At 39.3% G+C, this 25,584-nt stretch overlaps 3 protein-coding genes across 3 annotated transcripts in view; 1 reads left to right on the forward strand and 2 right to left on the reverse strand.

Annotated features, from left to right (window-relative positions):
- The first annotated feature begins 2,001 nt into the window (after positions 1-2,001).
- On the forward strand, positions 2,002-10,383 carry LOC148049293 (leukocyte elastase inhibitor-like). Its single transcript, XM_087707540.1, has 7 exons — positions 2,002-2,221; positions 2,960-3,137; positions 4,952-5,089; positions 5,541-5,658; positions 6,306-6,448; positions 7,293-7,460; positions 8,965-10,383. Exons 2-7 carry the CDS (start codon positions 2,970-2,972, stop codon positions 9,373-9,375), a joined length of 1,146 nt encoding a protein of 381 aa, XP_087563666.1. The 5' UTR covers positions 2,002-2,221; positions 2,960-2,969; the 3' UTR covers positions 9,376-10,383.
- A 3,610-nt stretch (positions 10,384-13,993) lies between these two features.
- LOC148049294 (leukocyte elastase inhibitor-like) overlaps positions 13,994-25,584 on the reverse strand; it is an 11,958-nt gene continuing 367 nt past the window's right edge. Inside the window, exons 2-7 of the mRNA XM_087707547.1 lie at positions 24,237-24,414; positions 21,757-21,894; positions 19,525-19,642; positions 18,598-18,740; positions 17,571-17,738; positions 13,994-14,991 (exon numbers count right to left, since the gene is read on the reverse strand). Of these exons, the coding sequence (XP_087563673.1) occupies positions 14,581-14,991; positions 17,571-17,738; positions 18,598-18,740; positions 19,525-19,642; positions 21,757-21,894; positions 24,237-24,404 (1,146 nt within the window). The 5' untranslated portion in view covers positions 24,405-24,414 and the 3' untranslated portion in view covers positions 13,994-14,580. The remainder of the gene's footprint in view (positions 14,992-17,570; positions 17,739-18,597; positions 18,741-19,524; positions 19,643-21,756; positions 21,895-24,236; positions 24,415-25,584) is intronic.
- LOC148049295 (serpin B6-like) overlaps positions 15,352-25,584 on the reverse strand; it is a 58,131-nt gene continuing 47,898 nt past the window's right edge. Inside the window, exon 7 of the transcript XR_015695695.1 lies at positions 15,352-15,646. The gene's annotated coding sequence lies outside the window, so the exon portion shown is untranslated. The remainder of the gene's footprint in view (positions 15,647-25,584) is intronic.

Here is a 25,584-nt window from a genome sequence, read left to right on the forward strand (position 1 = left end):
TATCTATCTATCTCTATCTATCTATCTATCTATCTATCTATCTATCTATCATCTATCATCTATCTATCTCTATCTATCTATCTATCTATCTATCTATCTATCTATCTATCTATCTATCTATCTATCTATCTATCTATCTATCTATCTATCTATCTATCTATCTATCATAAGGTATCCAAATGTTCTGTCCCATATTTCCCACGACTAGAAATTTTTAAATCGCATACTGGTAGCATAAGTACATAAATGGACTTCTTTTATTATTTAGTAGGAACAAATTCTATTAACAATGGAATTAGTAGGGAGTGAGAAATTGTTGTTCACTTCTTGCATTATCCCTAGCAAAAGCATTCACAACAATAAATATGCATCAGAATCCAAATATAACTATCTATCCATCTATCTATCTATCTATCTATCTATCTATCTATCTATCTATCTATCTATCCATCATCTATCTATCTATCTATCTATCTATCTATCTATCTATCTATCTATCTATCTATCTATCTATCTATCTATCTATCATAAGGTATCCAAATGTTATGTCCCGTATTTCCCACAACTATAAATTTTTAAATCGCATATTGGTAGCATAAGTACATAAATGGACTTCTTTTATTATTTAGTAGGAACAAATTCTATTAACAAAGGAATAAGTAGGGAGTGAGAAATTGTTGTTCACTTCTTGCATTATCCCTAGCAATAAATATGCATCAGAATCCAAATATAACTATGTATCATCTATCCCTATCTATCTATTATCTATCTATCTATCTATCTATCTATCTATCTATCTATCTATCTATCTATCTATCTATCTATCTATCTATCTATCTATCTATCATAAGGTATCCAAATGTTATGTCTCATATTTCCAACGGCTAAAAAAATTTAAATCGCATAGTGGTAGCATAAGTACGTAAGTAGACTTCTTTTATTATTTAGTAGGAACAAATTCTAATTAACAAAGGAATAAGTAGGGAGTGAGAAATTTGGAAGAGCTGAAATTGTTGTTTACTTCTTGCATTTATCCCTAGCAGTACCATAGGTTTTCGAATGAAAATAAAAATATTGGTCCCTGTTTCCACACAATTACTTCGCACTGTATTTTCCAATTATTTAAATAAGCTCATGTGATAACTTTCCCTAAAAACTGTCCATGTTGATTATTTTGATAGGCTCTCTGAATTTGCAGAAAGGGTCCTCGGAGAAGTGTAGATTTGCAGTATCGAGAAAGAAGACAGAGAATGGCGATTTAATGACTGAGCTATATGCTTATATGGTGACCAGATTTTCAGATTGGTAAAGAGGGACACCTTTGACCCGGGGGGGGGGGGTGTTGATTAAAAATTTTATACGGAGAAACAAAAATTTTCATACAATGCAAAAATAGTATTGTAATTTCTTTTTATTTCAACATAACTACAATTTACAAATACAAATCTGTTGCCAAACATCAAAATTTTGATCGTGTGACCATGAGGATGTTGCAAAGGTGGCTAAGTGTGAAAATGGTCGCTAAGTGTGAAAAATGGTCATCAGTCACTTTTTTCAATGCCATTGTAACTTTGGTCACTAAACCCATACTTATACTTATTTTGTCATACATGGATGACAAACCAAAATCAATCAATCAACCAATAGCCCTGCATTTGGTCTCTAGCCAGGAGTCACCAGGTTTAGCTTAGTTTAATCCAAACCTTATTGCTGGCGTCTGGACAGTGGGATTAATAAAAGGAGGGCATCATGTACAAACCGCAACACTTTGGAGAATCTCTCAGCATTTCCCTTGCCAATTCCCTTTGCCAATTTCAATTACAAATTTCCAAGGAACCGTGGAACAAAGTTTCCCTGCTAGCCATCCCTGCCCAAGCTCGGTGCAAAGGGGTTAGGCAAGCTTCGCCTGAGACGGGGAGCCCCCGCCCTGGAGGTTCCCTTTTAAAGGGACGGCGAAACCCGAACCGCTCATCCTGGAAGGGCGACCCACAGCCTGGATTCCTCTGCCGACCTTCCTCCTTCCCCGCCGAAGGGTTTCCAACCCGCCCGCCTCCTTGAGCGCAGTTAGGTGGTGGATTCAACGCAGGCTGGGAAGAAACTCGACATTCAATCCTTTTGCTTCTCCTGGACTTCTTGGAGCTGCGCCGGCGTTTCTCCCCAGCCAGAGACGCCTCTTAGTAAGGCTGCTAGCAGCCCAGAATACTCCCTGCCCCGTCCCCAGGTAGGGCCATTGCGTGTTTTACTCTCTCTCTCTCTCTCTCTCTCCTGTCCCTGCAGGTGCCCCCGAGTGGGATTGACATAAAGCGCCCGGTGGGATAGTTTGCTGTGGCTCCCTTGGTTGGGAGCAGTGGTGAGATTCAAATTTATTTTTACTAACAGCTCTGCACTGTGTAAATCGTCCCAGGGCGAGTTCCTTGTTGGATAGGCAGAGGAGAGATGTTAGGGCTGCCTGGGTGGGATCCTAAATTCCCCTTGTCCTGATAGGGCTGCTGTATTTTTTGTAGAGCTGCACTGTTGCATTGACTAAAGGAACAACCCTCCCCCAAATATCTGGCAGAATAAAAAAAACTGTATAGAATTTAATAAACTTACTACTTTCCTACTCTTATCTTATGTATGCTGGCATGGCTAGTACATTTCACTGCTTAGGATTGCTTCTCTTAATCCGATTGGTAACCTTTTTTGATTTTTCTAAAATGTCTTTACTACACTGCAGAAAAAAACAACATTCTACTTTTTTCCCACATAGGGAGACCCAGTTGATATCTTTGGAATTATATATGAGTCTGGCTTCATAGTTCCTTTATATTTTCTCCACTGGGTTCTGTAAATCATTTTCCTTAAAGCAAGTAGAATAATTTGTTCAAGCAGAACCCAAAATATTTCCTCGGGTGGAGCGTTTTTCAGTCATTATCTCGGAGTTAATCTGTGGCTTATTGCGCTTTAATTTGTTCTCTAGGCTCGGAAACATGGAGAGTCTTTCTACAGCAAACACCACCTTTGCCCTGGACCTCTTCAAGCAGCTTTGTGCAAAAGATCCTACCAAGAACTTGTTTTTTTCTCCTTTGAGTATATCTTCGGCACTGCTGATGGTCTTGTTGGGGGCCAAAGGCAATACAGAAGCTCAGATGTCAAAGGTATATCAAGATATATTTTAACAAAACGAGAAAAGGGGGGGTTGGCTAGGTGGTGGTCCCCATCCTTGATAGCCAATTATGACAATATCTAATTTATTTATTGAATTTAAGTGCAGCCCATTTTTCAAATAAATGTGCTCAAAAGTTTATAGAAAGAGTAAAAGTAGCTACAAGAAGGTTCCCTTCTGCCTTTTAAAAAAACACTTTATGCACGGAGGCAAACACCTTGTGCTTTAAAAACCTTCTTTTCCAAGAAAGGGCCATTTCTGAAAATCTCTCTTGCTTGTCCCTCAAATTGATTTTCAAAGGAGATCAATGACTAGGACTTTCAAACTTGTGAAGTCCAAATATATACAGTCAAGCTGTAGCTTATGATTAAGATCAGGGATGATATAAATTGTTTAAAGTTAGCCTAGCAAGGAGGAGCTAAGTTCAATGTAAAGATGTTATCAATTTTCTATTCTTTTTTCCAATATATTTTAGACTGTTTTTGTTAAAGATTTATACTGTGTATGGGTTCTGGGAAGTCGAGGTAGGGAAGGCTGGTGGGGGGGGTTGGGGGGGGAGGGAGGGATGAATGTTAGGCTTGACAAAGGGCATTAGATTTGAATGTAATATGATTGCACATGTATACTGTCTTCTCTTTAAAAAAAAAACTAGGATATGTTAAGTATATTGATATGGAAGCATAAATACCACCAACATAGATTGGAGTTTGCTCAAAAGCGGAAATACACCAATGAGAGGAAGAGTGGGAAACAGAGGAGAGAAGAAAGATGGGAAGAGAGGGATAGGAGAGAGGGTCAGGGGGGAAGATGAGGAGGATAAGGAGGAGTGGAATGAAGAGAGAGGAGAAGGAGAAAGGAAGGGGAAGTAGAGTAGAAAAGGATGATGGAGGGAAGAAAGGAGGTAGGAGAGAGGTAGAAGAAAGAGATGTATGGAGAGCAGAAGAGCTAACAATGGGTTTTTATCTTTCTGGGCGTGGATGACAAGAGGAACTGATGTAATTACTACTTAATACAATAGCATACTGGCTATGTAATAGTACACATGTGATTGTATGTTATGAAAATGGAAAATAAAAAAGTATATTTCAAATATATAAAAGTCAAGTCAAGCTTTACTTTTAGGGATTTTAGGGATAATATATGAATTTCCATACCAATTGTGAGGAAATGGTTTCCTTTAAGAAAGGGTTTTTTCCCCTTCTACTCTCCAAGCCTGTGGTTCAGACATTACCCAAATACTAAGTAGATTCAACTCTGTTTAGCTTTGAAGCCTAGATCTGGTCAGCTATTAACTTAAAAAGCTATATACATCTACAGCAGTGGTGGGATTCAGCCGGTTCGCACCTATTCGGGAGAACCGGTTGGTAACTTACTAAGCAGTTCGGATAATCAGTTGTTGGAAGAAATCTCATTTGTTTTTTCCCACTTTACAGGGATAATCCTGTAAGGAAACATTCTGGTGGTCTTCCTAGTTTAATCTTTATTGCCCCGCTTACAGAAACTGCCTCTCCAGGTAACCCTTATTGCATTGTAACAGCTAAGGCGAAGCGCCCATCGACCTGAGTGACATTGACTTGGCCACGCCCACATGATCACATGACCACCAAGCCCCGCCTACCCAGCTGGTCATTAGGGCAGAGAACCAGTTGGTAAATTATTTGAATCCCACCACTGATCTGCAGGTCAAAAGTTAGCTACAAATTATATGGGGAGACCATTTGTAAGTTTTTTCCAAGGCTTGCTGTTGCTGCATTACATTTTGAATTGATTTTAAACACAACTTGATTATCCCTATATCTCTTGTAGGTGCTCTCTGTATCCAAAGATGGAGAGGTTCACCAAAAATTTGAGAAACTGATTTCTGAAATCAACAAACCAGGGGCCAATTATATCCTCAGCCTAGCCAATCGGCTCTTTGGAGAAACATCATACGATTTTCTTGCAGTAAGTTTCGTGCGTGCTAAAGAATTGGCTGAAAATAGCCATAAATGTTCTCTTGTTTTCTAATGTTTGTTTATCTCGTTGCAATTGCAGTTTTGCTCTAGAAGGTATCTAATGCTTCTATAGCTATACTTGGTCTATTGAGAAATCTGAAGGGGGAATTAAAAGGCCAATTGCTTTTACTGGGAATGCTACAGGGACACCCAGTAAGATTTTGTTATCCTAAATATAGAACTCTCAAGAAAAGGCAAAATAGAACCGTGTGACCAATCATTGCCAGATATATTCTTGAATAAACAAAGTGTATTAACTATCCAATGGCACTGGCTGCCTTGTAAGGTATATTCAGCCTAATAAGTAAGGTTTTCCGATTGTTAGTTCGTAGAAAAATGAGACAGAATCAATTCTTCTTTTTATTACTGCTTCTGTTACTGAGATATCGTTGTTTCTTAAGTCCTTTATAGAATCCACTGAGAAATTCTACCATGCAAGTCTGGAAAAACTTAACTTCAAACAAGCTTCAGAAGATTCAAGAAAACATATAAATGCCTGGGTAGCAGAGAAAACCTCAGGTAAGAATGATAATAGGGTTAATTAGCAGCTGTTAAGTAAGGCATGCAATATTGTGTGTGTATGTGAGAGAGACAGATAAGGTAGGCAAACCCACGTTAGTTAACCATCACTTGATACTTAGAAGCCCATCAAACCTCAGATGAAATTCCAGCCATGAATAGATTATTGGTTTTATTGATGGACACATCCGAGCATATTTCCTGTATGTGTGTGGTAACCTTACTAATGACATAAGATGGGCAACTATAGAAATATTAAGGGAGGGAGGATGGGTGGATAGAGGTTGGACTGGCCCTGAGGAAGCAAAAGCTATCGTCCATCCTCAGTCAGATCAGCTCTCTGGATGATTGCCTTGAGCTCCTGAAAGAGAATCAAGATAGAAATATAATAATTAAATAAAAATGGCTTCATTTTGGCTTACCTACAAACATGTCCATGATTTATTAAATTTAGTAAGTTATTTGTAGATAGATAGATAGATAGATAGATAGATAGATAGATAGATAGATAGATAGATAGATAAATAGATAAATCTATGTTTAGAAACAATACATCTTACAAATGGGTTCCTAAGAATTTTTTGTGCAATATTATGCATATAAAAGTATTTATCAATTTAAAAAGTTTTTTTTTAACTTTCAAAAAGGAAAAATTCAGAATCTGCTTGTCCATGGAACAATTGGTTCGGGTACAAAACTGGTTTTGGTGAATGCTATCTATTTCAAGGGGAATTGGGCAGATGACTTTGACAAAAATCAAACACAGGAAAAGCCATTCTGGATTAACAAGGTATTCATTTATCGACACAGTAAAGGAGACATTCTGAATATTTGAAATTGTGTTATTTTGTATGTATCTGAAGCAAGTGTAGAATTAATCTGAAACATTTCTGTAGCAAAAGAAATTGCTTAGTCCTTAACATTTTATTGATCTTCGTGGAAACGGATGAATCATGATAAATCCTCTTTCAGTCCTTCAGACTCTGTATGTAGCTTAGCAATTCAGACTTTTCAGTCATTGAAACTTTCTAGTTTAGCACCATTCCCACTCATTAACCACAATAACTGCGGAGTGATTAGTGAATCTATTTGCTGAGCTGATGGCTCTCTTATGTTTCATCACCTGGAAGTATTCGACTGAGGAGGAACAGGAACAATATGTTTCTGTGTTGCTCTCCACAAAGAAGGATAGTTTTGATACTATAAACATCTGTTCATTTGAGAAAACTGCTGATTAAAACCACTCACCTGTGCTTCATTGCAACTAGACATAAAGATCTTTTTTTCCCATCTTTTCTCATCTTTCTTACTATCTTTTCCTACTGGTTTCTTATGACTTACCAATTGTTTGTAACTTATGATTAATGATTGTAAGTTTGATTTATGACCTGTGACCTATTACATTATGCTGCTTATATGTACACCGCGAGCTTATACACCGGCAACAAATTCCTTGTGTCGGATGACGCTTAGCCAATAAAGAATTCTATTCTAATTTGATTTTAAAGTCAAAGCAAAAGATGAAAGCTTTAAGGTGGGTGGAGGAGCGGGGGAGACCAAGACTGAATATGTGATAGAATTATTTCCTATTTATTTGAAAGATTTCTTCTAACATTCATTTTCCCCACTTGTAGAATGAAAAGAAAACAGTGCAAATGATGTTCAAGAAAGCCAAATACAACTATGCCCACATATCAGCCTCTCGGATTTCCATTCTTGAGATTCCATATGTTGGTGATGAGTTGAGCATGATCATTCTGCTCCCCGATGAGATTGAAGATAACTCTACTGGATTGGAAAAGGTGAGTTTTTCTTTCATGAAGCAGAATTTAGGCCATTGTTTAATTAAGCCAATTAAACAAAGGTAATGATGGGTCCTCAGTATAAAATTGTAGATTGGAGAAAAGGGATAGAGTGACATATTCTACATTGGGGTTATCCTTCTTGCGTTAGGAGGTTGGAATACAATAGTCAAAAGTTAAATTCAGAAGAGAATTTAAGCCCTTGTCCATCTGAAAACATCTCTGATACTAACTGTACACTGTGCTTTTTAATACGGGAGTTTGGCTTTCTGCAATTGCGGTTAGTGTTATTGGGTTGGCTTCAGCGGTGGGTTTCAAAAATTGTTGGAACCTACTCTGTGGGTGTGGCCTCCTTTGTGGGAGTGGCTTGCCACCCATGTGACCGGCTATGAAATTATGAATTAGTACTTAGGTCGGTCTAAGTAGCTATTCAGAAACTCTGGCATTGAAGCATGCAAGTCTTATAGCTGTCAACAAGATCCTTTCCAGTGGTGGGTTTCAAAAATCTTTGGAACCTCTTCTGTAGGTGTGGCCTGCTTTCCGGGTCCACTGGTGGAACCTCTTCTAACCGGTTCGGTAGATTTGATGAACCGGTTCTACCGAATAGGTGCGAACTGGTAGGAACCCACCTCTGGTTGGCTTGTACTTCCCCCTATTTCGAAAAGATGCAAAAAAGAAATCTCAAATGCACAAGCTAACGCAGTTATGTCTAATATCATTGGATACACAATGTTCTTCCACTGATGGAATAGGCGATGGATAAGATTACCAGTAGTATGCAGTAGTACTTCTGACAGTACAAGGGATTCATTAAGAACTAGTTGTTTGAGACAGATTATGCCAGCATTGTATCATCTTCTCAGAATTTTCTCAGAAATATCTCTCAGCTGACTGTTATCTGCAGTTCGGCAGTTCAAATCTCACCGGCTCAAGGTTGACTCAGCCTTCCATCCTTCCGAGGTGGGTGAAATGAGGACCCGGATTGTTGTTGGGGGCAATATGCTGACTCTGTAAACCGCTTAGAGAGGGCTGAAAGCCCTATGAAGCGGTATATAAGTCTAACTGCTATTGCTATTGCTATTAATCTTTATATTTTATGTAGGATGACAATAATTTCAATTTTATCAAAGTAATCGGCATTTATATGTCTAAAAATTGAGGATTTACATACGTTTGCTTCTTTTTCTTCGCAAAGCTTCAGAATACCTTTACTGCTCTCTACCAATGCTCTGTATTTGATAAAAGTCAGTAGAAGCTTCCTGTGACTATTAAGAAAGCAGGTACCAATATGGTGTTAAATAAGGTCTACCTTATTGTTGTCACTTTAAATTATCTTTTCTAAAGTTCTAGAAGGAGATGGAAGAATTGACAACTGCTTGTAAAGATTCATATTTTTCTATCACTGCGTCGTATTTCTTCTGCCAGAGTGAAATTATCAGGGTTCATCACTGTGTCACGTAACCATGAATTCCTTTCTCCTTTAATGCTTTTCATCTTATTTTAGCTGGAGAGAGAAATTACGCATGAGAAACTCATGGACTGGATCAATCCAGAGAATATGTTCCCAAGAGAAATTGAACTCTCCTTTCCCAAATTTAAACTGGAAGAGAAATACCACCTGAATCCTGTTCTGAAAAGCATGGGAATGACGGATGCATTTGATGTGGGCAAGGCAGACTTCTCTGGAATGTCAACTAACAAGGATTTAGTCATCTCTGAAGTTGTCCACAAATCATTCATAGAAGTCAATGAAGAAGGCACGGAGGCAGCTGCGGCCACTGATCTGGAAATGGAGGGATGTTCAATGTTTCCGGTGCCAGTGCCACAATTCAAAGCTGACCATCCCTTCCTCTTTTTTATTATTCAGCGAGCTACAAAGAGCATCCTGTTCTTTGGTAGGTGTTGTTCTCCGTAATAGGTGCATTCTGCCCATGTTGATTAAATGCCTTAACTCCTCAAATTTCTTTATAAGCCACTTTCCCAAAAACTTTCATCAACACACATTTGTTTTTCTCTGTATTTGGGGTATACCTCCTTCTAGTCATATGGAGAGCCGAGGTGGCGCAGTGGGTAGAGTGCAGTATTGCAGCCACTTCAGCTGACTGTTATCTGCAGTTCAGCGGTTCAAATCTCACCGGCTCAAGGTTGACTCAGCCTTCCATCCTTCCAAGGTGGGTAAAATGAGGACCCGGACTGTGGGGGCGATATGCTGACTCTCTAAACCGCTTAGAGAGGGCTGAAAGCCCTATGAAGCGGTATATAAGTCTAACAGCTATTGCTATTGCTATATTCAATTGTAATACTTTCTTTCCAGGGTAGAATTATCTTTAATGAATTCAAGGAAATAATTTTAATAGAAGGTTCCAGTGCTCTGATTAATAGATAAATCCTGCACAGTTGCGTTGAGATGTATGGGAATTTGGTACGTGGGGAAGAAGTGACTAAGCATGAATCAAGGTTTCGCAACATACATGTATCTGCCTTATATACCTTTCCATCTAATGATATGTGTTACCGTACAGTCAATTCATGGTTTGTTATTTTTCTGATGTCATGGCTAGCCATGGATGTCCCTGCTGAGCTTATAATAACTGGTGTAAACAGTGCTAGAATGAAGACATATAACACATTTTTGCTGGTTCTAAATAAGAATGCAATAGAGAAATATGAATCCTATCTTGGAACTCAAATGTACGGATCATTTAATCAAGTAATTTTATTGAATGCAATTCAATTATCTATAAAAGATATTTACCTTATTACGGCTTTTACTTTGACGCAGAGTTTCATGTATTTAGAAATGAAATAAAAGCATTTGATTGTTGCTGTCAAATTTATTATCAGCTAGTGTGGTGAGAGAACATTGTATTACTGAGCTCTTGTATCACTGAAATTGATTAAATTTACACACTTTGAACCTTCATTTATTAACATTTCTTGCAATAGGATGAGATCACACAATATACTAAGCCAAAACTAAATAAACCACTTAACATGCATGAAAATGACAAATATGTTGAAAGATTTATTTATTATAGCTGATGTTAATCTAGTTCTAAACAAAAGCAGGGATTTTATCTTGCATAATTGTAATGTGAGAGTCAATTAAACAAAGATAATGATAGGTCCTCAGTACAACGTATAAATAACAAGAGGGGAAAAAAATCAAGGAAACAGTCAGTCTGCTAAAGGAAGTAACAGGCAGCAGAGAGAAAGCAGAGCTGCTTATCTCATTCTTTGCATCCGTTTTCATGCAAAAAGAAACTATAGATCCACCCACCAAAAACAACTGTAAAACACGGACTGGAAATATATTAAAATAAGAAAAAAATGGTGAGAGAACACCTGTCTGATGGTGATGAATTTAAATCACTGGGACCTGACAGATTACATCCCAGAGTTCCAAAGGAATTGACAGATGTCATCTGAGAACCACTGTATCATCTCTTTCAGAGATCCTGGAGCATTGGGGAACCACCAGAGGGCTGGAAAAGAGCTGATGTGGTTCCCATCTTCCAAAAAATGGGGGTAAAAACAGACCCAGGAAACTACAGACCAATCACCCTAATACTAATACCTGGGAATATACTGGAAAAAATGATCAAAAAACAGATATGCAAACATCTAGAAATGAGTAAAGTAATAACTAGAAGCCAGCAGCTTTGTTAAAAACAGATCAAGCCAAGCCAATCTGATTTCATTCTTTGACATGGTGACTAAATTAGTAGACCAGCAAAGGGCTGTGGATGAAGTATACTTAAGACTTTAGCAAGGTGGTCTGACCCCACTCGTCCTACACTAAAGCACACCGTGACAAAGATACTGCAAGGATTTATTGACACACAGACAGGACCTTGGCAGCAAGCCAGCACAGTCCAGGCCTTGGCAGCAATCCAGCACAGACAACCTTGGCAGCAATCCAGCCTGCCAAGCTAGCCACGAAAAGTTCTCCAACTTTAGTGAATACGTTAAATCCTGCAAAAGGGGCGTGTGCACAATCATTCCTTTTAAAGTCTTGAGAGGAGCCTAATTACCACCAGCTGAGTGCAATTATCTCCTGTAACTGCACAACTGTTCCTGACGCCTATTAGTTCTTTGGTGCTAGGCGTCCAGGAACAACTCCCTTGGCTCCTCCCCACTGCTCCAATGCATGACCTCCGGATCACCCTCAATTGTCTCCTCGCCACTGGTCCAAGCCTCAGGCGCATCCTGGTGGCCAACCAGCCTCTCTGTGCCCTTCTTGGAGTCGGAACCCTGTCCAGGGTCCTCTACATCCTCCAGAGCTGACTCATAGGGCCTCTCGCTGTTGGAGTCTGGTGGCAGCTCCAACGGCTTCTGCTGGGCCACAACAGCAAAGTATTCAGCAAGGAATTCCACAACCTACTTCTTAGTAAGCTAGAAAAAAGTAGGATAGATCAGTTGGATTTGTAACTGACTGACCTAGAATACTGCATCAAGTTTTGGTCACCAAACTATAAAAAAGATGTGGACTCTAGAATGAGTGCAGAGAAGAGCAACAAAGGTGACTGGAGGCCAAAACATATATGAAGAACGGTTACAGGAACTGGGTATGGCTAGTCTAGTGAAGAGAAGGACCAGGGGACACTTGATAGGAGTGTTCCAATACTTGAGGGGCTGCCACAGAGAGGAGGGGGTCAAGCTATTTTCCAAAACACCTGAAGGCCAGACAAGGAACAATGGATGGAAACCAGTAGTGGGTTTCAAAATTTTTTAGAACCTCTTCGGTAGGTGTGGTCTGCTTTGTGGGAGTGTCTTGTCAGCCATGTGACTGGGTGGGAGTGGCTTGCCAGCCATGTGACCGAGTGGGAGTGGCTTGGCAGTCATGTGACTGGCTGGGCGTGGCTAACTTATAAAATGTGGTGAAATTCACTTGACAATGCTCTTGCTTAGCAACCAAAATTGGACTCAGAAACTCTGGCATTTGAAGCACGCAAGTCTTAAAACTGTCAAGTTACAAGACCCTTGCACCCCTAACCCTTTAGGAAAAAAACCCATGGGTGTTCAAACTTGATAGCTTGAAGACTTTGTGGATTTTAACTCCGAGAGTTCTTCCTCCAGTCATGTTGGCTCAGGAACTGACATTGAAGTGTGCAAGTTTTAAAGCTGTCAAGTTACAAGACCTTTGCACCCCAACCCTTTAGGAAAAAACCCCCAGGGGTGTTCAAAGTTGACAGCTTTAAGACTTTAAGGTTTAGATAGGAGTCTTAGAGGTGGGCGGGGGTGATTGGTGAGCCAGCCAATCAGTGAGCGGTGGGCAGGTGAAGCGTGGTGCGGATGGGTGGGGGAGGGAGTTGGAACCAGTTCTAAGCATCACAGCAGATTTGTGGAACCTCTTCTATAGAAGAGCTTAGAACTGGCAGGAACCCACCCCTGATGGAAACTGATCAAGGAGAAATTCAGCAAAGAAATAAGGAGAAATTTTCTGACAGTGAAGACAACCATCCAACTGATCAGCCTTCAGAAGTTGTGGGAACTTCACCACTGGAGGCTTTCAAGAAGAGACTGGACAGCCATCTGTTAGGGTCACTTTTTGCATTGGGGAGGCTCAACACAACACCCCAAATATGTTGATGCTTTCTCCTTCTGCACTTTGCCTTGTACTCTACTCCAGTCCATGAGGCTGGATAATGGCGGCTGGAGGGCAGCTGAGCAAAGTGGAGGTGGACCCCCGATGGCACTTTCAAATATATCCTGGTATCATTGTGAGGAGTATTTTGGATGCAGAGTTCCACAATCCCATATCTGAAAAAGTAAACCCTGAAATGGAAAAGCTATTTTTGGTATGCAAGTGTCTTGGAGGAGGAAAAATTGATTATAGCAGCAAAGAAAATCCGTGTATTTGTCCTTTCTACAGGATATGATAAAGCTGATCATTCTGTGACTGTTGAAATACTGAAATATTATCTTTGTTTAATTAACTCTCTCTTTACAATTATGCAAGATAAAATCCCTGCTTTTGTTTAGAACTAGATTAACATCAGCTATAATAAATAAATCTTTCAACATATTTGTCATTTTCATGCACGTTAAGTGGTTTGTTTAGTTTTGGCTTAGTATATTGTGTGATCTCATCCCATTGCAAGAAATGTTAATAAAGGAAGGTTCAAAGTGTGTAAATTTAATCAATTTCAGTGATACAAGAGCTCAGTAATACAATGTTCTTTCACCACACTAGCTGATAATAAATTTGACAGCAACAATCAAATGCTTTTATTTCATTTGTAAATACATGAAACTCTGCGTCAAAGAGCCGTAATAAGGTAAATATCTTTTATAGATAATTGAATTGCATTCAATAAAATTACTTGATTAAATGATCCGTACATTTGAGTTCCAAGATAGGATTCATATTTCTCTATGCATTCTTATTTATAACCAGCAAAAATGTGTTATATGTCTTCATTCTAGCACTGTTTACACTAGTTATTATAAGCTCAGCAGGGACATCCATGGCTAGCCATGACATCACAAAAATAACAAACCATGAATTTACTGATTTAACACATATCCTTAGATGGAAAGGTATATAAGGCAGATACATGTATGTTGCGAAACCTTGATTCATGCTTAATCACTTCTTCCCCATGTACCAAATTCCCATACATCTCAACGCAACTGTGCAGGATTTATCTATTAATCAAAGCACTGGAACCTTCTATTAAAATTATTTCCTTGAATTCATTAAAGATAATTCTACCCTGGAAAGAAAGTATTACAATTGAATATAGCAATAGCAATAGCTGTTAGACTTATATACCGTTTCAAAGGGCTTTCAGCCCTCTCTAAGCGGTTTACAGAGTCAGCATATTGCCCCCAACAGTCTGGGTCCTCATTTCACCCACCTCGGAAGGATGGAAGGCTGAGTCAACCTTGAGCCGGTGAGATTAGAACCGCTGAACTGCAGATAACAGTCAGCTGAAGTGGCCTGCAGTACTGCACCCTAACCACTGCACCACCTCTGCTCTCCATATGACTAGAAGGACGTATACCCCGAATACAGAGAAAAAGAAATGTGTGTTGATGAAAGTTCTTGGGAAAGTGGCTTATAAAGAAATTTGAGGAGTTAAGGCATTTAATCAACATGGGCAGAATGCACCTATTACGGAGAACAACACCTACCAAAGAACAGGATGCTCTTTGTAGCTCGCTGAATAATAAAAAAGAGGAAGGGATGGTCAGCTTTGAATTGTGGCACTGGCACCGGAAACATTCCACATCCCTTCAGGCGGAGAGCAGTGGCCGCAGCTGCCTCCGTGCCTTCTTCATTGACTTCTATGAATGATTTGTGGACAACTTCAGAGATGATTAAATCCTTGTTAGTTGACATTCCAGAGAAGTCTGCCTTGCCCTCATTAAATGCATCCGTCATTCCCATTCTTTTCAGAACAGGCTTCAGGTCGTATTTTTCTTCCAGTTTAAATTTGGGAAAGGAGAGTTCAATTTTTTCTGGTAACATATTCTTTGGATTGATCCAGTCCATGAGTTTCTCATGCGTAATTTCTCTCTCCAGCTAAAATAAGATGAAAAGCAATAAAGGAGAAAGGAATTCATGGTTACGTGACACAAGGATGAACCCTGATAATTTCACTCTGGCAGAAGAAATACGACGCAGTGATACAAAAATATGAATCTTTACAAGCAGTTGTCAATTCTTCTATCTCCTTCTAGAACTTTAGAAAAGATAATTTAAAGTGGCAACAATAGGGTAGACTTTATTTAAAACCATATTGGTACCTGTTTTCTTAATAGTGACAGGAAGCTTCTACTGACTTTTATCAAATACAGAGCATTGTTAGAGAGCAGTAAAGGTATTCTGAACCTTTGCGAAGAAAAAGAAGCAAATGTATGTAAATCCCCCATTTTTAGACATATAAATGCCGATTACTTTGATAAAATTGAAATTATTGTCATCCTACATGAAATATAAAGATTAATAGCAATAGCAATAGCAGTTAGACTTATATACCACTTCATAGGGCTTTCAGCCCTCTCTAAGCGGTTTACAGAGTCAGCATATTGCCCCCAACAATCCAGGTCCTCATTTCACCCACCTCGGAAGGATGGAAGGCTGAGTCAACCTTGAGCCGGTGAGATTAGAACCGCTGAACTGCAGATAACAGTCAGCTGAAGTGGCCTGCAGTACTGCACCCTAACCACTGCGCCACCTCGGTTCTAATATTTTGCCATTTGAAATCAAAAGATCAATTAGCTATGGATAACACCCACACTTTTCATAATACCTGTAACACTATTTTCTATATTACCTTTCAAGTGAAATAGGAGAAATTTCAACTTCCTTATGTGCTCATAAAGACTTTCATAAAGGTATCTCAATGACCCAATTTACTTTAGCTAGCATTCCATATATATTTTTTTCCAATCTAAACTTTCCTCTTCAAATTGCAACAAATATATATATCATCTGATGTCAGTTTGTCATCTTTGTCAATTTTAATAGTTGAATTTTTTATATTGATTTTCTTAATTGCAAAACCTCTAAGTTACAGCATAGCTAGAATTTTCAGTAAAACACAGATAAGGACAAATACAAAGATGTAACCAAAGAATATAAATCAAAAGGGCTGCTAAAATAGTAGCTACGGGTAGTCTTCAACTTATGATCACAACCACTGGGATAAAAATTTCTGTTGTAAGTCACTGTGGTCGTAAGTCAAGCTGGACCCAATTTTATAATTTTTATGATGGATGTTGAGAGAATCATCACATTTAAGAATTTCTGGTTGTCCCAAGTGTGATGTTTTTTGCTGGAAATTTGGCATAAAAGGTTACAAATCATGACCATGTGATTGCAGGACACTACAACCAGTTGTAAATGTGAGTTGTTTGCTAGGTACCCAACCTGCAATCACATGAACATATAACCTGATGATATGACAGTTGTAAGTATGAGGACCAGGTTTTTTTTCAGCAGTGTCATAATTTTGAACGCTCACTAATATATAATTATCAGAGCTAAAATTACCCTGTGAATGTGCAGAACATGAGTTTGGCTAATGTCAAAAAAACAAGAATGGACATTAAACTGGTTCCTATGGAAAAGCAAAGGATGTAGCTGAGAGATATTTCTGAGAAAATTCTTTTCCAGACAGGTCTCATCCAAATCATACTTTGGAGGTGGACGCCACAGGACTTGGTTTATTTCAGACAATATTCAGACAATTCTTTGTTTGGGGCAGCTAGAGAAGATGATACAATGCTGGCATAATCTGTCTCAAACAACTAGTTCTTAATGAATCCCTTGTACTGTCAGAAGAACTACTGCATACTACTGGTAATCTTATCAATCGCCTATTCCATCAGTGGAAGAACATTGGGTATCCAATGATATTAGACATAACTGCGTTAGCTTCTGCATTTGAGATTTTTTTTGCATCTTTTCGAAATAGGGGGAAATACAAGCCAACCAGAGGTGGGTTCCTACCAGTTCGCACCTATTCGGTAGAACCGGTTCATCAAATCTACCGAACCGGTTAGAAGAGGTCCCACCAGTGGACCGGAAAGCAGGCCACACCTACAGAAGAGCTTCCAAAATTTTTTGAAGCCCACCACTGGAAAGGATCTTGTTGACAGCTATAAGACTTGCATGCTTCAATGCCAGAGTTTCTGAATAGCTACTTAGACCGACCTAAGTACTAATTCATAATTTCATAGCCGGTCACATGGGTGGCAAGCCACTCCCATCCGGTCACATGGGTGGCAAACCACTCCCACAAAGGAGGCCACACCTACAGAAGAGGTTCCAACAATTTTTTGAAACCCACCGCTGAAGCCAACCCAATAACACTAACCGCAATTGCAGAAAGCCAAACTCCCGTATTAAAAAGCACAGTGTACAGTTAGTATCAGAGATGTTTTCAGATGGACAAGGGCTTAAATTCTCTTCTGAATTTAACTTTTGACTATTGTATTCCAACCTCCTAACGCAAGAAGGATAACCCCAATGTAGAATATGTCGCTCTATCCCTTTTCTCCAATCTACAATTTTATACTGAGGACCTATCATTATCTTTGTTTAATTGGCTTAATTAAACAATGGCCTAAATTCTGCTTCATGAAAGAAAAACTCACCTTTTCCAATCCAGTAGAGTTATCTTCAATCTCATTGGGGAGCAGAATGATCATGCTCAACTCATCACCAACATATGGAATCTCAAGAATGGAAATCCGAGAGGCTGATATGTGGGCATAGTTGTAGTATTCTTTCTTGAACATCATCTGCACTGTTTTCTTTTCATTCTACAAGTGGGGAAAATGAATGTTAGAAGAAATCTTTCAAATAAATAGGAAATAATTCTATCACATATTCAGTCTTGGTCCCCCCCCCCCGCTCCCTCCCCCACCTTAAAGCTTTCATCTTTTGCTTTGACTTTAAAATCAAATTAGAATAGAATTCTTTATTGGCTAAGCGTGATCCGACACAAGGAATTTGTCGCCGGTGTATAAGCTCACGGTGTACATATAAGCAGCATAATGCAATAGGTCACAGGTCATAAATCAAACTTACAATCATTAATCATAAGTTACAAACAATTGATAAGTCATAAGAAACCAGTAGGAGAAGATAGTAAGAAAGATGAGAAAAGATGAAAAAAAAGAGATCTTTATGTCTAGTTGCAATGAAGCACAGGTGAGTGGTTTTAATCAGCAGTTTTCTCAAATGAACAGATGTTTATAATATCAAAACTATCCTTCTTTGTGGAGAGCAACACAGAAACATATTGTTCCTTTTCCTCCTCAATCGAATACTTCCAGGTGATGATACATAAGAGAGCCATCAGCTCAGCAAATAGATTCACTAATCACTCCGCAGTTATTGGGGTTAACCACATAGAATGAGTGGGAATGGTGCTAAACTAGAAAGTTTCAATGACTGAAAAGTCTGAATTGCTACGCTACATACAAAGTCTGAAGGACTCAAAGAGGATTTATCATGATTCATCCGTTTCCACGAAGATCAATAAAATGTTAAGGACTAATCAATTTCTTTTGCTATAGGAATGTTTCAGATTAATTCCACACTTGCTTCAGATACATACAAAATAACACAATTTCAAATATTCAGAATGCCTCCTTTACTGTGTTGATAAATCAATACCTTGTTGATCCAGAATGGCTTTTCCTTTGTTTGATTTTTTTCAAACTCATCTGCCCAGTTCCCCTTGAAATAGATAGCATTCACCAAAACCAGTTTTGTACCCGAACCAATTGTTCCAGGGAGAAGCAGATCCTGAATTTTTCCTTTTTGAAAGTTAAAAAAAAACTTTTTTAATTGATAAATACTTTTATATGCATAATATTGCACAAAAAATTCTTAGGAACCCACTTGTAAGATGTATTGTTTCTAAAGATAGATCTATCTATTTATCTATCTATCTCTATCTCTCTATCATCTATCTATCATCTATCTATCTATCATCTATCTATCTATCTATCTATCTATCATCTATCATCTATCATCTATCATCTATCATCTATCAATCTATCTATCTATCTATCTATCTATCTATCTATCTATCTATCTATCTATCTATCTATCTATCTACAAATAACTTAGTAAATTTAATAAATCATGGACATGTTTGTAGGTAAGCCAAAATGAAGCCATTTTTATTTAATTATTATATTTCTATCTTGATTCTCTTTCAGGAGCTCAAGGCAATCATCCAGAGAGCTCATCTGACTGAGGATGGACGATAGCTTTTGCTTCCTCAGGGCCAGTCCAACCTCTATCCACCCATCCTCCCTCCCTTAATATTTCTATAGTTGCCCATCTTATGTCATTAGTAAGGTTACCACACACATACAGGGAAGTTAAATAACGGAAATATGCTCGGATGTGTCCATCAATAAAACCAATAATCTATTCATGGCTGGAATTTCATCTGAGGTTTGATGGGCTTCTAAGTATCAAGTGATGGTTAACTAACGTGGGTTTGCCTACCTTATCTGTCTCTCTCACATGCACACACAATATTGCATGCCTTACTTAACAGCTGCTAATTAACCCTATTATCATTCTTACCGGAGGTTTTCTCTGCTACCCAGGCATTTATATGTTTTCTTGAATCTTCTGAAGCTTGTTTGAAGTTAAGTTTTTCCAGACTTGCATGGTAGAATTTCTCAGTGGATCCTATAAAGGACTTAAGAAACAACGATATCTCAGTAACAGAAGCAGTAATAAAAACAAGAATTGATTCTGTCTCATTTTTCTACGAACAATCGGAAAACCTTACTTATTAGGCTGAATATACCTTACAAGGCAGCCAGTGCCATTGGATAGTTAATACACTTTGTTTATTCAAGAATATATCTGGCAATGATTGGTCACACGGTTCTATTTTGCCTTTTCTTGAGAGTTCTATATTTAGGATAATAAAATCTTACTGGGTGTCCCTGTAGCATTCCCAGTAAAAGCAATTGGCCTTTTATTTATTTATTTATTTTAATTATAATTTTATTTTTTATTACATAGACAACATAATCACATAACAATAGAAAAAAGAGGCAAAGGGAAAAGGGAAAAAAAAGGAAAAGAAAAAAACCCCCATCATCCCATACAATATGTCATTTGATCACAGGTGCATCCCTACTACGTTTCCCCCCATACACACATCCCGTATCTCTCTGTTGTATATTTAATAGACACCACAATAACCTAGGGTTTAAAAAAAAAGGGGGGGGGAAAGAAAAAAAAGAAAAGAAAACCCATCATCACATGCAGCATGTCGTTTGGTTACAAGTGTTTTAACATCTGCATCTTCAAATAATATTTACCGTCTCAAATATTTCATTTAATATAACTAAAGGCCTCATTTTCATTCTACAATATATATTCAGTTAACATTAGCATTATTTTCCCCCAGAAAGTATACTTCTATTTATTGTTAACCTTGCATTTCATACCTTCAAACAGAGATCTTATTCCTTCATTTTTCAACAAAGCGTTGCTGCCTATATATACCAGTTTTCATTTGTTCCCCTATTAGAATTGCTTATCAGCAGCGAAATATCATTATAATAAGTTCTTAACCTTATACATTATATCCCCAGACCTTATATTAATTCTTCATTGTGTCATTGTTAGATTATTTCACAGCATAATTATATCATCATTTACTTTCTTCAATTAAGGCATAAGTATATCATTTTTCATTTCCAAAGTTTTTTTTCCCCCCTAGCCACCGATAAAACAAATCCCATATCTTATAAAATTGTTCATCCTCTTGCTCTCTAATTTCAAATGTCAATTTACTCATTTCAGCACAGTCCATTATTTTTCGGATAACTTCTTCTTCTTGTTTTGGTATTGTTATGTTTTATACTCTTCTCTCTTAATTTTCATTCCTCTTATTTCTTCTTCTTCTCTGATCTTTCTGTTTAAGACCTCTAGTGTTAGGACAAAGAGTAGTGGTGATAGTGGGCAGCCTTGTCTTGTACCTCTCTTTATTTCAATCGGATCTGTTAGTTCTCCATTTACCATTATCTTTGCTGCTTGTTTCTGGTATATCATTCGTATAGTTTGAGTGAATTTCTTGCCAAAATTCATCTGCTCCAGTTGCAAAAACATAAATTGCCAATTCACATTGTCAAAGGCCCTCTGCGCATCGAGGAACATCAGTGCCATTTGTTTTTCAGGATGAGCCTCATAGTATTCCAAGGTATTCAAAATCATTCTCATATTGTCTTTAATTTGTCTTTTACGTAAAAAGCCATTTTGATCTGAGTGGATGAAGCCATTTAAATATTTTTAAGTCTCTCAGCTAGTATAGATGCAAATAGCTTGTAGTCTGAATTTAATAAAGAGATTGGTCTATAATTCTTGATTTGTGTTAGATCAGTCTCTTCCTTGGGTAGTAGTGTGATATACGCTTCTGACCATGACTTTGGTATTTTGCTCTCAGACATCACTTCATTCATGACTTGTAGGAGTGGGAGGGTCAATGTTTCTTCAAATGTTCTGTAGAATTCCACAGGTAGTCCATCTGGTCCTCGAGCTTTCCCATTGTTTTGTTTTTTAAGTGCCTCTGTTAGCTCCATCATTGTTATTTTACTTTCTAACATTGTTCTAGTTTCGTCTGGTACAATTGGCCTTTTAATTCCCCTTTCAGATTTCTCAATAGACCAAGTATAGCTATAGAAGCATTAGATACCTTTTAGAGCAAAACTGCAATTGCATTGAGATAAACAAACATTAGAACACAAGAGAACATTTACGGCTATTTTCAGCCAATTCTTTAGCACGCACGAAACTTACTGCAAGAAAATCGTATGATGTTTCTCCAAAGAGCCGATTGGCTAGGCTGAGGATATAATTGGTCCCTGGTTTGTTGATTTCAGAAATCAGTTTCTCAAATTTTGGGTGAACCTCTCCATCTTTGGATACAGAGAGCACCTACAAGAGATATAGGGATAATCAAGTTGTGTTTAAAATCAATTCAAAATGTAATGCAGCAACAGCAAGCCTTGGAAAAAACTCACAAATGGTCTCCCCATATAATTTGTAGCTAACTTTTGACCTGCAGATCAGTGGTGGGATTCAAATAATTTACCAACCGGTTCTCTGCCCTAATGACCAGCTGGGTAGGTGGGGCTTGGTGGTCATGTGGGCGTGACCAACTCAATGTCACTCAGGTCGATGGGCGCTTCGCCTTAGTTGTTACAGTGGTAATAAGGGTTACCTGGAGAGGCAGTTTCTGAAAGCAGGGCAATAAAGATTAGGCTAGAAACAACACCAGAATGTTTCCTTATATTCTGAATGCTTCAAGGAAGATTGGCATGAGGTGGACAATATCAAGGTCATTTCCCAGTGCCCGACATGACAGGGATTTGGATGGCCAGGAATTAAGCTCGATCCTGTCAAGACTGGGTGATTACATGTTTCTGGTTCTTTTGGCATCAGAACTTTCCAACTTTAAGTCTGAATGGGGTAGAGCAAAAATGGATTGCTCCTGGTTCGGCCGAACCGGTAGCGGAATTCAGGCCTGGGTTGCAGAACCGGCAGTGACACAGGCTTGGAAACCCCTGAACTGGTTTCCTCGCTGCTGCTGGGACACCATCATTTTGGTTTTTAGTGACTGTGTGTGCGCAGTTCACTGTAAATTATTCTGTGCACGTGCAAATAATTTATATTAAACAGCACACATGCGTGGCTTGCAAACTGGTAGTAAAACCGGCAGCAACCCACCCCTGGGGTGGAGCTCTCTTGGGCAGAACCTCTGCATGATTTCGGGTCTTCTTGGACTCAATAGTCACTGCAGGTGTCAGCAGTGGCTTTGTGGGGTGTGTGTGTGCTTTTAGATTTGTCTGGTGCACAAACCACACCTTTTTCCTGGACGGGGAATCCCTTCTTCTTGGTTACTCACTCCATTGTTCCCTCACAGATGGGCTGCTGCAAAGAGCACCTCTCGGAGCTGCTCTTGAAGGCTATTCAGACATTGCAGCTGGTCCAGAATGGAGCAATATAGGCAGGTTGGCTTTGCCAACTGTGCAATTTATCCGTAAGGGCCTGGATGATATTCAAGGTTGATTGCACCTATAACATCTTCATGGCACGTAACTCCACGGCCACCTTCCTCCCATTGTTTCAATAGGATATGACAGAGTTGCTCCAGGTCTCGTATTTAGTACCATGTTTTGCCTTCTTGATCATACTTGCCCTCTGGAGTCTTTTTCCATCAGAGGTCCAAGTTCCCCTGACAATGTCATCCTTTAAATAGACCTTGGAAAACTGTTTTTATCTGCAGGTACAGAGCTAAAAAGCATGTACCTTCGGGGGATTCTGTTGATGTTGATGTTTATTATACTTGTATGCCGCCCTATTCCCGAGGGACTCAGGGCGACTAACAAACAAGTGGGGAGGGGGGAAACACAAGAAACAAACAAGACAGAAAACAAGATACACAAAACAGATTAAAAACAACACAACAGTCACAGCAATGGGGAACTCATCAGCCCCAGGCCTACCGGAACAGCCAGGTCTTGACGGCTTTGAGGAAAGCTTGAAGGGTGGTGAGGATCCGAATCTCCACGGGGAGATTGTTCCAGAGGGCCAGAGCAGCCACAGAGAAGCCCCCCACCCTGAGGGGTCGACAGTCGACATTGGCCAGCTGATGGTATTTGGAGGAGGCCTAATCTGTGGGATCTAATTGGTCGTAGGGAGGTAATTGGCAGGAGGCGGTCTCTTAAGTACCCAGGTCCGATACCATGTAGGGCTTTCAAAGTAACGACTAGCACCTTGAAGCGCGTCCGGAGTCCAACAGGCAGCCAGTGCAGCTCGCGGAGGATAGGTGTAACGTGGGTGTACCGAGGTGCACCCACAATCGCTCGCGCGGCTGCATTCTGGATAAGCTGAAGTCTCCGAATGCTCTTCAAGGGCTGCTAAGGTGTTGCAGAGGCCTGTACCCTTTTCTTCTTTTCAATTTTTATTGTATTTTGCATTTTTTAAAAATTCCCAATGACTCTGGGCAGGCTATAAATTTGAAAAAAATAAAAGAATGCTACGGGTATCCTGGATTGAAGCCCCAGCATGTGCCACAACCAAGGTTCTAAGTCCATCTCCCAACTCCCCAGCTTTGGATTTCCTATTTATTCTTTAGTCACTTAAGAGTTGAAAAATGGGCTGCACTTAAATTTAATAAATAAATTAGATATTGTCATAATTGGCTATCAAGGATAGGGACCACCACCTAGCCAACCCCCCCTTTTCTCATTTTGTTAAAATATATCTTGATATACCTTTGACATCTGAGCTTCTGTATTGCCTTTGGCCCCCAACAAGACCATCAGCAGTGCCGAAGATATACTCAAAGGTGAAAAAAACAAGTTCTTGGTAGGATCTTCTGCACAAAGCTGCTTGAAGAGGTCCAGGGCAAAGATGGTGTTTGCTGTAGAAAGACTCTCCATGTTTCCGAGCCTAGAGAACAAATTATAGCGCAATAAACCACAGATTAACTCCGAGATAACGACTGAAAAACGCTCCACCCGAGGAAATATTTTGGGTTCTGCTTGAACAAATAGCAATAGCAATAGCAATAGCAGTAGACTTATATACCGCTTCATAGGCCTTCAGGCCTCTCTAAGCGGTTTACAGAGAGTCAGCATATTGCCCCCAACAATCTGGGTCCTCATTTTACCCACCTCGGAAGGATGGAAGGCTGAGTCAACCCTGAGCCGGTGAGATTTGAACCGCTGAACTGCTGATCTAGCAGTAGCCTGCAGTGCTGCATTTAACCACTGCGCCACCTTGGCGCAGTGGTTATTCTACTTGCTTTAAGGAAAATGATTTACAGAACCCAGTGGAGAAAATATAAGGGAACTATGAAGCCAGACTCATATCTAATTCCAAAGATAACAACTGGGTCTCCCCATGTGGAAAAAAAGTAGAAAGTTGTTTTTTTCTGCAGTGTAGTAAAGACATTTTAGAAAAACCAAAAAAGGTTACCAATCGGATTAAGGAACAAGAGAAGCAATCCTAAGCAGTGAAATGTACTAGCCATGCCAGCATACATAAGATAAGAGTAGGTAAGTAGTAATTTTATTAAATTCTATTCAGTTTTTTTATTCTGCCAGATATTTGGGGGAGGGTCGTTCCTTTAGTCAATGCAACAGTGCAGCTCTACAAAAAATACAGCAGCCCTATCAGGACAAGGGGAATTTAGGATCCCACCCAGGCAGCCCTAACTTCTCTCCTCTGCCTATCCAACAAGGAACTCTCCCTGGGACCATTTACACAGTGCAATAGGTAACTCCATAGTTGCACCTGCAAAGAGCAAAAGCTGGTTCAGGCTCTCCACAACTGACTGAACCGCACCTGCCTTTCTAAGTCAGGTGTTTTCAAGGTGTCAAGGCTGACTCTATCCCCTAGCCCGTGTTAAGGATTCAAACAACAGCATGCCAATCAAGGGAGCCGCAGCAAACTGTCAAGCAAGCAAGCTCCCAACCGGGGGTGAAATTCACCAGCTTCTAACAGAGAACAGAAGCGGAACTTTTGAGTAGCTCAGAGAGAACTGGCAAATGCCACCTTGCCCAAGAGTGGGGTGGGGAGGGGGATTTTTGCAACATCCTTTCCTTCCCACGCCCTGCA

Source organism: Thamnophis sirtalis, unplaced genomic scaffold, assembly GCF_051295495.1.
Source record: "Thamnophis sirtalis isolate CommonGarterSnake01/CBP01778 unplaced genomic scaffold, rThaSir2_p1.2 scaffold_2, whole genome shotgun sequence".
Classification (NCBI taxonomy): domain Eukaryota; kingdom Metazoa; phylum Chordata; class Lepidosauria; order Squamata; family Natricidae; genus Thamnophis; species Thamnophis sirtalis.